General features: G+C 37.2%; 1 protein-coding gene across 1 annotated transcript in view; it reads left to right on the top strand.

Annotated features, from left to right (window-relative positions):
• Positions 1 to 13,984, top strand: part of CDS1 (CDP-diacylglycerol synthase 1) — a 65,594-nt gene that overhangs the window by 21,431 nt on the left and 30,179 nt on the right. Inside the window, exons 3-5 of the mRNA XM_055313136.1 lie at positions 4,395 to 4,491; positions 10,805 to 10,902; positions 13,257 to 13,396. Coding sequence (XP_055169111.1) covers positions 4,395 to 4,491; positions 10,805 to 10,902; positions 13,257 to 13,396 — 335 coding nt within the window. The remainder of the gene's footprint in view (positions 1 to 4,394; positions 4,492 to 10,804; positions 10,903 to 13,256; positions 13,397 to 13,984) is intronic.

The following is a 13,984-nucleotide window of genomic DNA, read 5'->3' as shown; positions in this document are numbered from 1 at the left end:
TGGAACATCTAAGAAAATTCTGTTTTCTCTGCTCCCCATTTTTTCAAATGCCAGGTGAAAATAGGTCATTCTTTTTTTTTTTTTTTTAACTGAGTTTAAAATTATCAGCCCAAACTCTGCAAACCCTTTACCATTTTATGTTTACTATAGTTTTGAATGTTTGGTCATCAGCAAATTTGAGCTACTCTTATATTGCCCTCCATTGTATGCTTTAGTAATATGAATTGCAAAATTTGTAAAAGCAAAATAAATATAAGCTTTTATCCAGATTAATGTATGAAATCTTAAATGTTGATATAGAAGAGTGTTCTTCCAACTTTTTTGACTGTGACACACAGTAAGAGATACATTTTACACCACATCCCAAGAGACATACAAATGTGTATTTTAGGTGTTGCAAAAATATTATGAAGCAGTTCTTGCTATTTATTACTGTGTGATGCCCTCTGATTTCTTTTGTTTAATATTGTCCTGTATTACTGAACAAAAAATGCTGGATGTGACTTACTAAATTGATTTACTATCCATAGGTCAAAACACAAGCCATTGGTTAGCCATATCTAATACATGTTATATGAGTTTTTTTGTTTTTGATTCCTAGCAGAATATCATATTAGAATAAATTGGTTCAAACAGGAGTTTTCATATTTTTTAACCAATAGAACAACTTTTTGCTGTTCGTGACTGAAAACATGATTAGTATTTCAGTCGTTATTGATCTCAGTTTTTCTGACATCATTCACAGATGTTTGCTTTAAAGTATTATCAGGTCTATCTCAGAACTGAAATTTTTCTTATATTGATATTATATAAGAATGAGGCTGGATTCCTTTGTGTCATTTATAGTAGATTTTCCTTAATGATGAGATGTTTTTCTTTTTTTTTTCTGGTATAAAGTAACAATAGCAAATAATAGCAACTGATATTTATTGAATATATACTATGTGCACTACTCCAGGCACTTTACACATATTGACTATTCTCATAGCAACCCTGTAACACAGGTTCAGTTATATAAACCTGTTTTATGAATGAAGAAATTGAGGCACAGAAATGTTATATACCGAGGGTCATGCAGTTAGTAAGTGATAGAACCACATTGTGACCCTAGGTATTGTGCTGTTTATAAAAGAATTGGTTTTAAAAAATGAATAATGCATAATATATAATCAGTTTCAATCTTCTCAAACTTTGCAATGAATGTTTCAAAACCTTACTCATTTTAGGCTCTTGTTAAGCTAACACCCAAAATGTCTGTTTTGTAAAGTTTTAGAAGCTGTAGATGCATGGGATTAAAAATACTATTTACGTTTAAAAAATACATGAATTGCAGGGGGAAAAAAACTCCTGTAGTCTTCTCTCCAAACATTGATATTTAAAATATTGTGATTTTTACTATTTTTAAAGCTTTTTTTCTTGTGCGTTGTGTGTATATGTGTGTGGGGGGGGGAGGGGGAGTTGTGTAATATAAAAATAGCTTTATACTGTTTCCTACCTTTCTATTTACATTTTCATTCTGCTGTTTTAGGAACAACATCATTAAATATACTTAAATATTTTTAATGACTATATGATATGTTCCTTTGGATGGCTATGGTTCATTAAGTAAATGGTTATCGCTGGGCATTTAGCTGGTTTCTAAATTTTCATGTTTTTTTTTTTTTAAGATTTATTTATTCATGAGAGAGAGAGAGAGCGAGAGAGAGAGAGCGAGAGAGAGAGAGGCAGAGACACAGGCACAGGCAGAGGGAGAAGCAGGCTCCATGCAGGAAGCCCGACATGGGACTCGATCCCAGGTCTCCAGGATCAGGCCCTGGGCTGAAGGTGGCGCTAAACGACTGAGGGCACCACCCCCCCCCCCACCCCCCCACCCTGGGCTGCCTGCCAACCCAGATTCTTGATGACTCGTGATATTTGTGCCACTAGGAAAATAAGTTTTTAAACCTTACCATTACTTTTGAAGTAAAAACCACTTAATATTTGTAGTACAGTAAAACGTTGTACATTTCATGAATGATTTGAGCAATAAGCATATAACCACTTTACATAATTACTTTTAAGGATGCTGCTTAATTATATACTTTTTAGAAATCTCATTTTTAGCTCATGTAAGTCTTGGAGCCATGAGACTTGAATGCAGTTCTTCTTTACTGATTCTGAGTTCCTTTTTCCAAAGCAATCATGAGATGACGGCTTGAACTCGAAACTAAGACTTTTCTAATGTGATTATGGTAGCATGGTAAAAGAAATAACGTATCTTAAATTTAGAATCGGGCTATTGTCTGGTTTTTGTAGCAATGAATTTTTCTCTCTCATATCATGCTGTTTTGAAATCAGAGGTTCTGTCTTAAAAGATGACTTTCAGTTACTGCATCAATGGGTATATATGTTTTAAGTATGTTCTTTTACTGGCTTAACTTTGTATTAGGTATTCTTAGGAGATTTGGGGAATCTGTTAAAATAATTAAGGGAATTAAGTCTTTGGCCTTGCTTAAGGAGGATAGTTTTTCTGGGAGGAATATCTTTTATATTATAAAAGATAATCAGGAAAAAAAAATAATCAGGATATGTTTCTTGAGAGCACAGGTTTTAGGTTACCATGGAATTTTTGGATAATATGAAAAAAGTAGGTTTTCTGTTTAAGATCTCTGGTTCTCAGTAGCTACCATCCTTTGAAGTTCAAAGCCAGGCATCTAACAGAGGTACAGATGGACGTTGGCAACATCCTAACCTGAGGACTGATTTCTGACACCTACATAGTATTCTCTTCTGAAGGTTCTCAATGATCCCAAGTCTGAGGGGTCAGTTATAAAGGAGAGCTAAATACACTTCTGGGTTTCATACAGACAGAACAGGATTATCAGGAGACTGGCTTCTGGTCCTTTATTTACTTCTGACTAGCCCTCTGACGTAGCCCAGTTCCCAGTCTATTCATTAATCCACAAAGAGTTATGTCTGTAAAAGCAAATGAAACTTTTCAGCTGTAGCATTTTTTGACTCTCTACTCACTTCAGTTCAGCCCTAAAAGTTACAGTCTCATGAGAAATTGGTGAGTCTACATAGTTTGTTACACAGTAGAGGGAAATAGAGTTGGGTAAGTACAATTTGACCACTTCATAAAAAAACTGGGAAGCTAGATAAAAGAGTTTCAATTCAGTGTTGTTGGCATTTTAGAACTTGAGTGCAGAAATGACATCCTAAAAGGCATATTTAAGAAATATCTAGACTGTATAGGAGAGTGATTGAAAGCAGGGAATGCAATCAATATTTGACAAATGGATGAAGTCAGCTAATATTTCTTTCTATAGACAGGACAATGAAGGCCTGTGCTTTGAACACTGTGTGTATGTGTGTGTGTATACACACATATGTGTATGTATGTTACTATAAGGTGAATCCAAATCTCTTGTAACATAATTTCAATGCTATCATTAGAATTAATAAAACCCAGAAAAGTCTTAAAGAAAAACTTTACTGTGAGTTCAGTGTAAAAGGACTGTAGAATGAATAAAACAGGGGGGAAGGAATTTTAAATTCAGAAATACCATCCATATATAGGTATTATTCTAATCCTATTAGAATAGTGGCTGCTGACATTTTTCATGACATGGCCACAGAAAGAGCGACAGTACTTGTAAAATACGCTGGGGATGAGTGTGAGTCTCCTGGGTATGGAGGGAGGGCCACTGGGCACCCCGTGCCCTTACTGACACCCAGAGGATCCAGGGAGATTAGTTCTCAGGCTAGCCAGGCATACGGCAGAGAAGCTCTGCCCTAAGGAACATGAGAAGGCCCACGGATGTGGAAATGCTTTTGTACTTCACGCTCCTGTCCCTAAGTGAGGAAAACCAGCAGCTTGCTTTGAGCACTAGAAGGAAGTGACCATCAGTCTGGCCTTGTCCTTAGTGACTGACGACCTTGTGTCCTCTGAAATTTCAGTTAAACCGCTTTGCTCTGCAGTTTCACTTCTGTGTTAACCTTTCTTTACTTTTTCTCATTGGAAAGCTGTGTTCTCTAAACCATCCTAATAAAATCATTTTTGTTTTTATCTGCCACCCAAAAGGATAGAGCATCTTTTCAGAGGGCTTTTCTTCCCTTCTGAATAACCCTGGTGGGGTGTGCACATGTACACATTGACCATCTCACTGCCTAGCCTGGTGATTCATCTTCAATCATGCTGAACAAAAATTCATTTCTTTCTTTGGCTAACATAATTTTTACACTTAGTTTAGCTCTAAGTTAATCAATGCTGTTTGTTTGACTTTTCATTATTATTGTATAAGGTGAAGTAAGGGATTCTTAAGAGGAGTTTAGGAAAATCCATACTGAGACCACACAAAAGACTTTAGGAAAGAATACATTAAATGCTAACTGAATAAACATTTTCTCTGTAGGTGGAAAAACTGGTGGATTCGTGGAATTCTTACTCTAACTATGATTTCGTTGTTTTTCCTGATCATCTACATGGGATCCTTTATGCTGATGCTTCTTGTAAGTGTTTTACATTTACCTAAGTATTTCTTGCTTTGTTTTTCAGCACTGATCTGATTGAAGTAATTTGAGCATTTCATGAAAAAGAAGGCAGTTCAAGATTTGCTAACAGCAAATTTAGTTCCCTTAGGCATCTTCTAGTTCATGAAATGACCTGCACCAATTTTTTTTCTGTTTGCAAAATGGCCATTCAGTGTGTTCACTCAGCAGAGACCAAGTATGCATAATAAATACGTCTTGCCAAGCATTAGATATTGCTTACACACACATGACTTTATCATATAGGACTATTAGCTAGATCCCTAATTTCAAAGAACTCAATCTAATGGCAGAGACATATATAAGTAACCATGTGAATAAATAGTATAGTACATAAGTGGGTGAGTACTGTGATACACATTGTTGGTTGAACACAGTAAAAAAATATCTAATCCAGCCACTCCTGATCTTCTCAGGGTGAACCCATAGAAGGCAGTGAGTGCCAGCAACCACCACTTGGGCCTTTCAGTAGTGAGTGTGTGCAGACCACCTTTTAGTGCTGTGTGCTGAGTGTCAGGGCAGGGGATGAAGGGATTGGGTTATAGCTGACAGCTCAGTAAGGCTTGGTGGAGGAGGGGACCTTTCAGTGGACCTGAGGGTATATCAGGGTGGAATGAGCACTGAGCAAATGCCTAAATGGCTGGATGCGTTAGAACAAGGTGAGCAATACTCTTCCTGGAGCACAGGACCTTTGAACTTGCAAAAGTAATTGGAGATCAGATTCTGAAGGCCCTTGCAATACTATGGGAAGAAGTTGGAATTTATTTGTAAAGCATTGGGGAGCCATTGAAAATATTGGGGATCACTTAAATTATTATTCCCCTTTAGAAGGTACTTTTGATCTAAGACATTGACGAAATGAACATTCTTGATACTTGGATTCAGGCTGGTTTGGTGGGCTCCCTGTGAGTAAGTTAACATTTTTCTCCAAACTAAACTGTTTGGTATGGTAACTCAGGCCAGAATTTGTAGATAAAGGCTAATTTTTAACCACTCATTAATGAGAAAATTCAAAACACTTTCTAACAAATTTTATTGGAGTTCAATTTGCCAACATATAACACCCAGTGCTCATCCCGCTAAGTGCCCCCCTCAGTGCCCATCACCCAGTCACCCCAACCCCCCGCCCACTTCCCCTTCCACTACCTCTAGTTTATTTCCCAGAGTTAGGTGTCTCTCATGTTTTGTCACCCTCACTGATGTTTTCACTCATTTTCTCTCCTTTCCCTTTATTCCCTTTCACTAATTTTTATATTCTCCAAATGAATGAGACCATATAATGTTTGTCCTTTTCCGATTGACTTATTTCACTCAGCACAGTACCCTCCAGGTCCCTCCATGTTGAAGCAAATGGTGGGTATTTGTCGTTTCTAATGGCTAATATTCCATTGTATACATAAACCACATCTTCTTTATCCATTCATCTTTCGATGGACACTGAGGCTCCTTCCACAGTTTGGCTATTGTGGACATTGCTGCTATAGACACTGGGGTGCAGGTGTCCCGGCGTTTCACTGCATCTGTATCTTTGGGGTAAATCCCCAGCAGTGCGATTGCTGGAAAACACTTTTTTTTTTAAATTGAAGTTTGATTTGCCAACATATAGTATAGTACCAAGTGCTCATCCCTTCAAGTGCCCTCCTCAGTGCCCATCACCCAGTCACCCCGTTGCCCCCACCTGCCTCAAAACACTTTTAGAGACATCCTCACATATTTGGACTCTGATTTTTAAAAAAAGAATCATAAGCATACCTATAGTGCTTAGGCTCTCTTGTCTCTCTTTCCTTTATGAGAGGAAAATACCATTTTATTACAAGTTCTTCCTTTCATTGGTGAGCTTAATCAGCAAAGAATATTAAAATCTAATCTAGAATATTAAAATTCTAGTAGATTTGAACTCTTATTGCTTTTACTTAGGTTTTTGCAGTGCATGCGCACACAGGCACACATGTGCACATGCATCCATACTTATGTTTTATTTATGGTATTCACATTAAGGAAATATGGATGAATAAACACATAGACACAATGTTGGTATTCAATTGATCCTACTTTTATGTGTTATAAAGTCTTAATTATATTCATATCACTCACGAGGTCATTTATATTTTGAGAAGTATGCATTGTATCTAGCTTGCATTTGCCCTACAATATCAACATTCATAAATGACTAATTCAAGGGAATTTTATTGAAAACTTATTTCTAGGAAATGATAGTTACTACTTTAAGATGGAACTCAATACATGAATAATGAATAATAAGATGTTCCTTAAAATAAAAAGAGCCTTTTTGCCTTCAGCCTTCTACTTATAGTATTGTAGCATTCATAGCTTGCAGTCATACGTTCTAAGTGATGGAGATACTAAAGCATATTTTGATATAGAGGCAGATAATATAACAGGCTCCCCCCCTCGTCTCCTTGGAAATGCCTATAAGTTTTAATTTACATTATATAATTTATGATATACTACTTACAACTAAATTATATATTTAGTTTATTTTTTCATATTGTGAGAGTTATACAAGTGTGTTAAAATTACTTTGGGAAATTGATAATTTTTGAAAATCACTCCTAACCCTATCATCAACTACCAAAACCCAATTAATACTTCTGTTTTTCTTTTATCTCTTTCATGTATTAAAAATCATGGCTATAGTCATAATATGACTAGACTTTTTTTTTTTAATTTTATTTATCTATTCATGAGAGACACACAGAGAGAGAGAGAGGCAGAGACACAGGCAGGTGGAGAAGCAGGCTCCATGCAAGGAGCCTGACGTGGGACTTGATCCCAGGTCTCCGGGATCACACCCTGGGATGCAGGCGGCGCTAAACCACTGCGCCACCAGGGCCGCCCATGACTAGACTTTTGTATCCTGCTTTTCAAACTAAATATCATATTGACTGTTTTGTGTTGTTCCACCATCTTTACAGCCATCAACTTCCTTAAAAAAAATTTTTTTTAACATTTTATTTATTTGTGAGAAAGAAAGTGCACATGTGTCCCAATGAACTGGGGAACAATCACAGGGGGAGGGAGAGAGAATCTGAAGCACACTCCTCACTTAGCTCAGAGCCCTGTGGGGGCTTCAATCCCATGAAATCATAACCGAAACCAAGGGTCAGACCCTCAACCAACTGAGCCACCCAGACAGCCCCTATCAACTTTAACACATTCATTGACCTCAGTGGAATGGAATGCATCATAAGTTATGAACCACTGTGCTATTTTCAGACATTCAAGTTATGTTTTGGTTTTTCTTTATGTTGAATAACACTATCCTGAACATTCTTTTTCACATGCAGGATTATTTTCTTTTACTTTTTAAGATTTCATTTATTTATTCATGAGAGAGAGAGAGAGAGAGGCAGGCAGAGACACAGGCAGAGGGAGAAGCAGGCTCCGTGCAGGGAGCCTGACATGGGACTCGATCCCAGGTCTCTAGGATCATGCCCTGAGCTGAAGGCGGCGCTAAACCGCTGAGCCACCTAGGCTGCCCAGGATTATTTTCTTTGAATAGATTCCCGAAGTGAAAATGGGCACTTTTATTTGGATAACCCACGGATAACCATAGTTTGAACTCAACATATCCAAATCTGAACTTCTGTTTCATCCCCAGCCATTCTGCATAAATCTTTCCAGATGTTATTCTGTGTTCCCCAGTCTCTCTTAGCCACCCTTCCCGTGCCCAGCAGTTTCCTCCACCAGAAAATCCAGCCGGTTCTACTTCCTCAGTTTCTTATTCCGTATACTATCCCCCTCTGCCACTGGCCCAGTTAAAGAGTCATCTGCACTTGGGTGAATGGTGGTATCTTGCCTGCCTTACTCTTTCTACTTTTGCTGCTGCTCTAGTCCATTCTTTCTACCTCTCTTATCCCCAACCCATACATCTGATCATGTCCTTTAGTGATCAGCCTGAACTCCTTTGTATACTGCTTGGTGCTGCTTGCTGTGATTCTGTGACCAGGCTTGTCTCTGCTTCTCAACCCCATCTTTGCGTCTCAGCAACTCTGAACTACCTGTAGTTCCCTAACATGCCCCATCCTCTCCAGTGTATGTGATTCTATATATCCTTCTCTGTCCCAACTGCAGCCTGTCCCCCTTGCCAGCCACAGGTGTTTTGTTTGCTTATGCTTACATCCATGTGGCTATTTCGACGTGGTGTTGTAGCCACTTGTGTCTTCCCTGACAGGCTATACCTCTCTGAGGAAAGATGTCCTATATTATTTCTCCAAATCCTCCATAACTAGCAGAGTCAGCATTTACATATTGATGGTGGTTTTTAAGGCTCTTAATACATTTATGGGGCCAGCAGAGCCCTACATTGGTATGTTGCTACCGGTATTGATTATGGGGCCAGCAGAGCCCTACCAATGTATGTTGCTACCGGTGTTGATGGCCTGGAAATTTAGTTTCCATGTGATCACCCAGCCTGGAAGATGCACATATATTTTAAGGATTTTAGCTATGTTGTTTTGAATCCTCCATTTGCTTTTTTCCCAGTAGCTCTATATTGATTCTACTTGCAAACTGTGATTGACAGTCATATAAATATATATGTATGTGCTATTAAAAGTAGTTTTCCCCCCCTCGGTATAATACCATGTGTAGTGCTAATAATGGCTGTTCTTGAGCAAATGTGTTCATTTAGCAAATAGAAATTGCATCAGTACATCTGATATTTTAAAAGCCTTTGGTTCTACAAATAGCATGGCTTTGCCATTGTATTTTAATGTCTATCATTGTCTCCATTCTGTGATTATTTTAAAAAATGACTTTTGACATTATATTCAAAGCTTACTTGAAGGATGCTATTTGAATTTCTTCTTGTCTTTTTGTTATAAAACAGTAATGACTTTTTCTTAAAAAAAATACTTATAGTAGTTTGGCCTTGTATTTTCTTATCGTGTGGCTGAGGGGGCACAATTACTTTAAATATGTGACTGGACGTGTAATAGGTAAAATGGGAAATACAACTTAAGAACATCCTGAACACTAGCTTTAGGAAAGCTAATTTGTGGAAAGCTTAAAAGAAACACCAAAGTATTCTTGGGCAGAGTTTGGTAAGCTTTTTAAAGAAGCAGGTGAAAATATTTTAGGTTTTAAGGAACCACATATTTCTCAGTCACATCATGTTTGGGTTTTGTTTTTAACTTTTTAAAAACAAAATCTGAGGTACCAGGGTGGCTCAGTTGGTTAAGCATCAGTCTTTGGTTAAGATCATGATCCCAGGATCCTGGGGACTCAATGGGGAGTCTGCTTCTCTCTCTCCCTCTCACTCTGTCCCTGCTCTTGCTCTTTCTCTTTCAAATAAATAAGTAAAAATCTAAAAATATATTTATACGTATAATATATACATATGTGTGTGTATGTGTATAGATATAATTGTTCTTAGGTGCAGGGCTGTACAAAACCAAGCCCTTGGGTATACTCTCTAGAGACGGAAAAAGTTAGTCTGCTACGTTCACAAAGATTTCAGTCTCTTGGTTCATGGTAATAAGTGTTCAACTTGCCAATTTGCTCTTCAAGTCTTGGAGTTGATTTAAGGCAAGTATTACCTATACCCAAGTTGATGGATACAGCAGTTTGAAGGACTATTAAGTAGACCATCAAAAAAGGATTTGTAAATATTAATCCATTTATTATGAATGTACATAGGACACTGTGCAAACAAAAACACATAGAACCAGTTGACTGGCTGACGTGGCTGCAAATGTAGAAGGCTGTTTATAATTTGCCAGTGTAGCACCACTTGGATTGACGAGAGATGTATGCAGCTGGCTATATGAGAGTTGGCACAGCTGGAAGAATAAAAAGACTGTGCCCAAACCCTGCTGGGTGACAGGGTATAGATGTTTTAACCATTTGTTCTGACAGTATCTTTATCTTTAGAAAGCATACCAGGATGTAAAGAAATACATATAAGCAAACTTGCACATATGATCATTTTCGTAGGGTAACTCAAGAAACAAAATGGACCAAAAGATTGTCCATCTTAAGATGGACTAATGAAATGAAATAGTAATGAGGGATAAAGCCTAGTCAATTGAGACCAACCAGACTCTATCCCTGTTGATTTGCTTACCCCTCTGAAATATCACTTGATTTTAGAAACACCAACTATTAAACTTCTGCTGCTGACATTTAGAATAATTAAAAATGGGCAGGCTAAAGATTTTTAAAATACATATGACAACAAACTGTGTGTTAAAGGATGAAGCACAAATATAAACACTAGGAGATGTATGTTAATGTATTCTCTTGGTTTCAGGTTCTAGGCATCCAAGTGAAATGCTTCCATGAAATTATCACTATAGGTTATAGAGTCTATCGCTCTTATGACCTGCCATGGTTTAGAACATTAAGCTGGTAAGTAATTTAAAGCTGTTTCAGATATGAACATTTGACTCTTTTCTAAAGTTTGTAAAGGAAGCGTCCTGATTGGGCAGTATCACACAGTTGATGGTATAGATTGATTTCTGGAGGAAGATAAATAAAAAGAATGCAACTGGATTTTGAAAAGAAGAAAATCACCTGTAAGTCTCCCATCCCAACACAACTATTTTCATTTCTTTCAGTCTTTGTAGAGATACTTTATATCTGTATATATCTTCCTCTTTAAAAAACATTATATTGGACACATTTTTATATCCTTTCTAATGATAATTTTAATAAAATTTCATTTTGTAAAATGTTATAAATATGCATGTTTTGCTTTATTTTGCCTCAGTTGACATGAGACCACACACAAAATTAGATTATCTCTACAAAGAGTGATAGATGAGATACGAAAATAGTTGTGGGTTTTCTGTTTTGTTTCTTGAGTGGCTTATTCAAGGGAAGGAAAGCCTAGGATAAATACCTGTCTCCTTCCTACCCTCACTGGCCCACCTCCCTGTAGGCTTTGGGGACAGGGCAGGGATGGGGTATGTATGTGGAGAAAGAGAGAGAAATGATGACTCCTAACTTTGTTGTTCCTGGTTTGATCTTGTCTTCAGGCCTGGGACCCCATGACATGATACCTGGAGGGTAGTTGGAGGGAAGAGTAAGACTCTTGGAGGGGGCAGTATAAGGCAACCTTATAAGTAGCACTGGCAATTACCAGCCCATGAAATATTATATATGTACAAATACATGTAAAAATTAGTTTAAAAAGTCATGTGATTTTAATATTTAAAGTCTTATATATCTTTACAACTTTTTTTTTTTCTTTACAACTTTTCAGCTAGGATTTTTAGTTATTAAGACTTTTATCAGGAAACATGATAATATGATTATTCATTATTAACTAGCCATGCCTTTGAATATAGTTTTAAGATTATTATCAGCCAGAGGGTCCAGTGTCTTAAGAAAACAAATGTATCACCTTTGAGGTTTAAAGGGGTCAAAAAATAGTTTCTTGGTTTTGGTAATAGCTAATTTTCCCTTATAGCAGGTTTTTCTCATGAAGGGCAAAATGTATGGGAAATGTTAGGTAGATTAAGCAGTTAGGGAACAATTAAATGCTAAACCATTGATTGATTCTAAGTATAGGAGGAAAAAAAACTAAGGATGGGCTCCAGTTATTGTAGAAGTCTTTATGGAGAAGGTGAGAAACAAACTATCACTTGAAATAAAGACAAGTTTTGGATAGAAAAGAGTGTTCTGGATTGGGGAGGACACACTCATCAGGTTCTAGATGGGGAATGGAGGAGGCACATGCCACAGATAGACTTTTCCTGGGCATAATAATGGGGAAAAAGTTGGATTGGTGGGCTAGAGTAGGCCTTGATAGCCTTAGAGAGGAGTCAAAGACCGTTTCCATTGTAAGAGAATGGAAAATGGTATTTACAGCTATTAGAAATGAGAATACTTTGAAAACATTGGGATCTGATTCAGCCCATGACAACTAGAAGGGAAATTGTTCCTTTCCTCCTCTGCTCTCCTGACCACCTGGAACTCTGCTCTTCAAAGGAAGAGGGACAGAAGAACTCTGAGGCAGTGTTTCTCAGCCTTTTCCCCTGGCTCACACAAGCTGCCATCAGCAAAATGTCACGGTTGATCCATCCTTTCTCCTAGAGGGAAAGGATATACCAGACAGAGCTGGGTGGAGGGATAGGTGATTACATAGTGTAAAGAGGTTTCTCTTAGAGATTTTTACCTGCTGCTCCCATCACCCACTACTACTTCTTAAGAATCACTGTGCCACTGGAATCCATCTGTAACATGGAGGAGAGGAAGAAAGACACCAGTATGCACAGGGCAGTGAAGAGAGAGGTCAGAGGTTAAATTACCTCTTTGTGCTTTCCCCTTTGATTTTCCTTAAGGCAGGTGGGGGTTTGGCATAGGATCTGCCCTATTAAAAGGCTTTAGAGCTGTGAGTAGTTGGGAGTGAATATTCATTATAATCAGTACTGAATGTGTGTGTCTGTGTGTGTCTATGAGAAAGAAAGAATGTGTGTGTTTGTGTATGTGTAGCATTTTTTACATTGTTTCCCAATGTGTCTGGCATTAGATTTTGACCTAAGTAGAGGCATGAGCTATTTTCAGTCAATTTTTGTTGATGGATACATTTGGAATTAAATTTAAAAGCAGAAAAACATGTTTTGGAATATCCTAAACCTGCCTACTTAATTTGGTTTTTGATCTTTGCGGGATCATCAAAGTGTAGAGAATAGTCTTTTGAGTTTCTCAGGGAAAGAAGGCTTCAAATATAAAAAAGGCTAATTGTTTTTGAATTATAGGTACTTTCTACTGTGTGTAAACTACTTTTTCTATGGAGAGACTGTAGCCGATTATTTTGCTACATTTGTTCAAAGAGAAGAGCAACTCCAATTCCTCATTCGCTACCATAGATTTATATCATTTGCCCTCTATCTGGCAGGTAAGGAAAATAGTATTGATATGTTGCTAGTATATGTTACGTGTTTATTTTTACTTCATGTGATTTAAATTCACAACCTTCTTTGTTACATTTTAACCCAGCTTCTCTTTTCACCTGTCCTGTGTATAAAGCTGTTTCTCTCATTGTGGTCTTAAATAGCAGTTACTCCCTAATATGACTAATAAGAAGTACAGACTCATTTGATTGTCCACAGATTTCAAAATTTCCTTTGGAAATTGTAATAAAGAAGCTTTTTAATATATGAATTGGTTGTTAACCAAGTATAATTTACAAATAAATTTTTGCATATATATTGCTTTATTTGTTCCCAGGAAATAGTGTTCATATAGAATTAATCAGGGTATTTAGTTTTACGGACATGTTTTATTTTATATACTTTATATACATTTATATATATAAATGTTATATACATATTTGTTTATAGTATGCTATTTTTGTGATTTTATTTTTAAAGACTGGATTCATTCTAGAGAGAAGGGAAGGAAAGAGAGAGCATGTAAGGGGTGGGGCAGAAGGAGCGGGAAGAGAGAGGGAGAGAGACTCTCAAGAAGACTCCCTGCTGAGCAC

This window comes from Nyctereutes procyonoides, unplaced genomic scaffold (assembly GCF_905146905.1).
Source record: "Nyctereutes procyonoides isolate TBG_1078 unplaced genomic scaffold, NYPRO_anot_genome, whole genome shotgun sequence".
Taxonomy (NCBI): domain Eukaryota; kingdom Metazoa; phylum Chordata; class Mammalia; order Carnivora; family Canidae; genus Nyctereutes; species Nyctereutes procyonoides.
The sequence above is the reverse complement of the archived record's forward strand: the minus strand, read 5'-3'. Positions and strand labels throughout refer to the sequence as shown.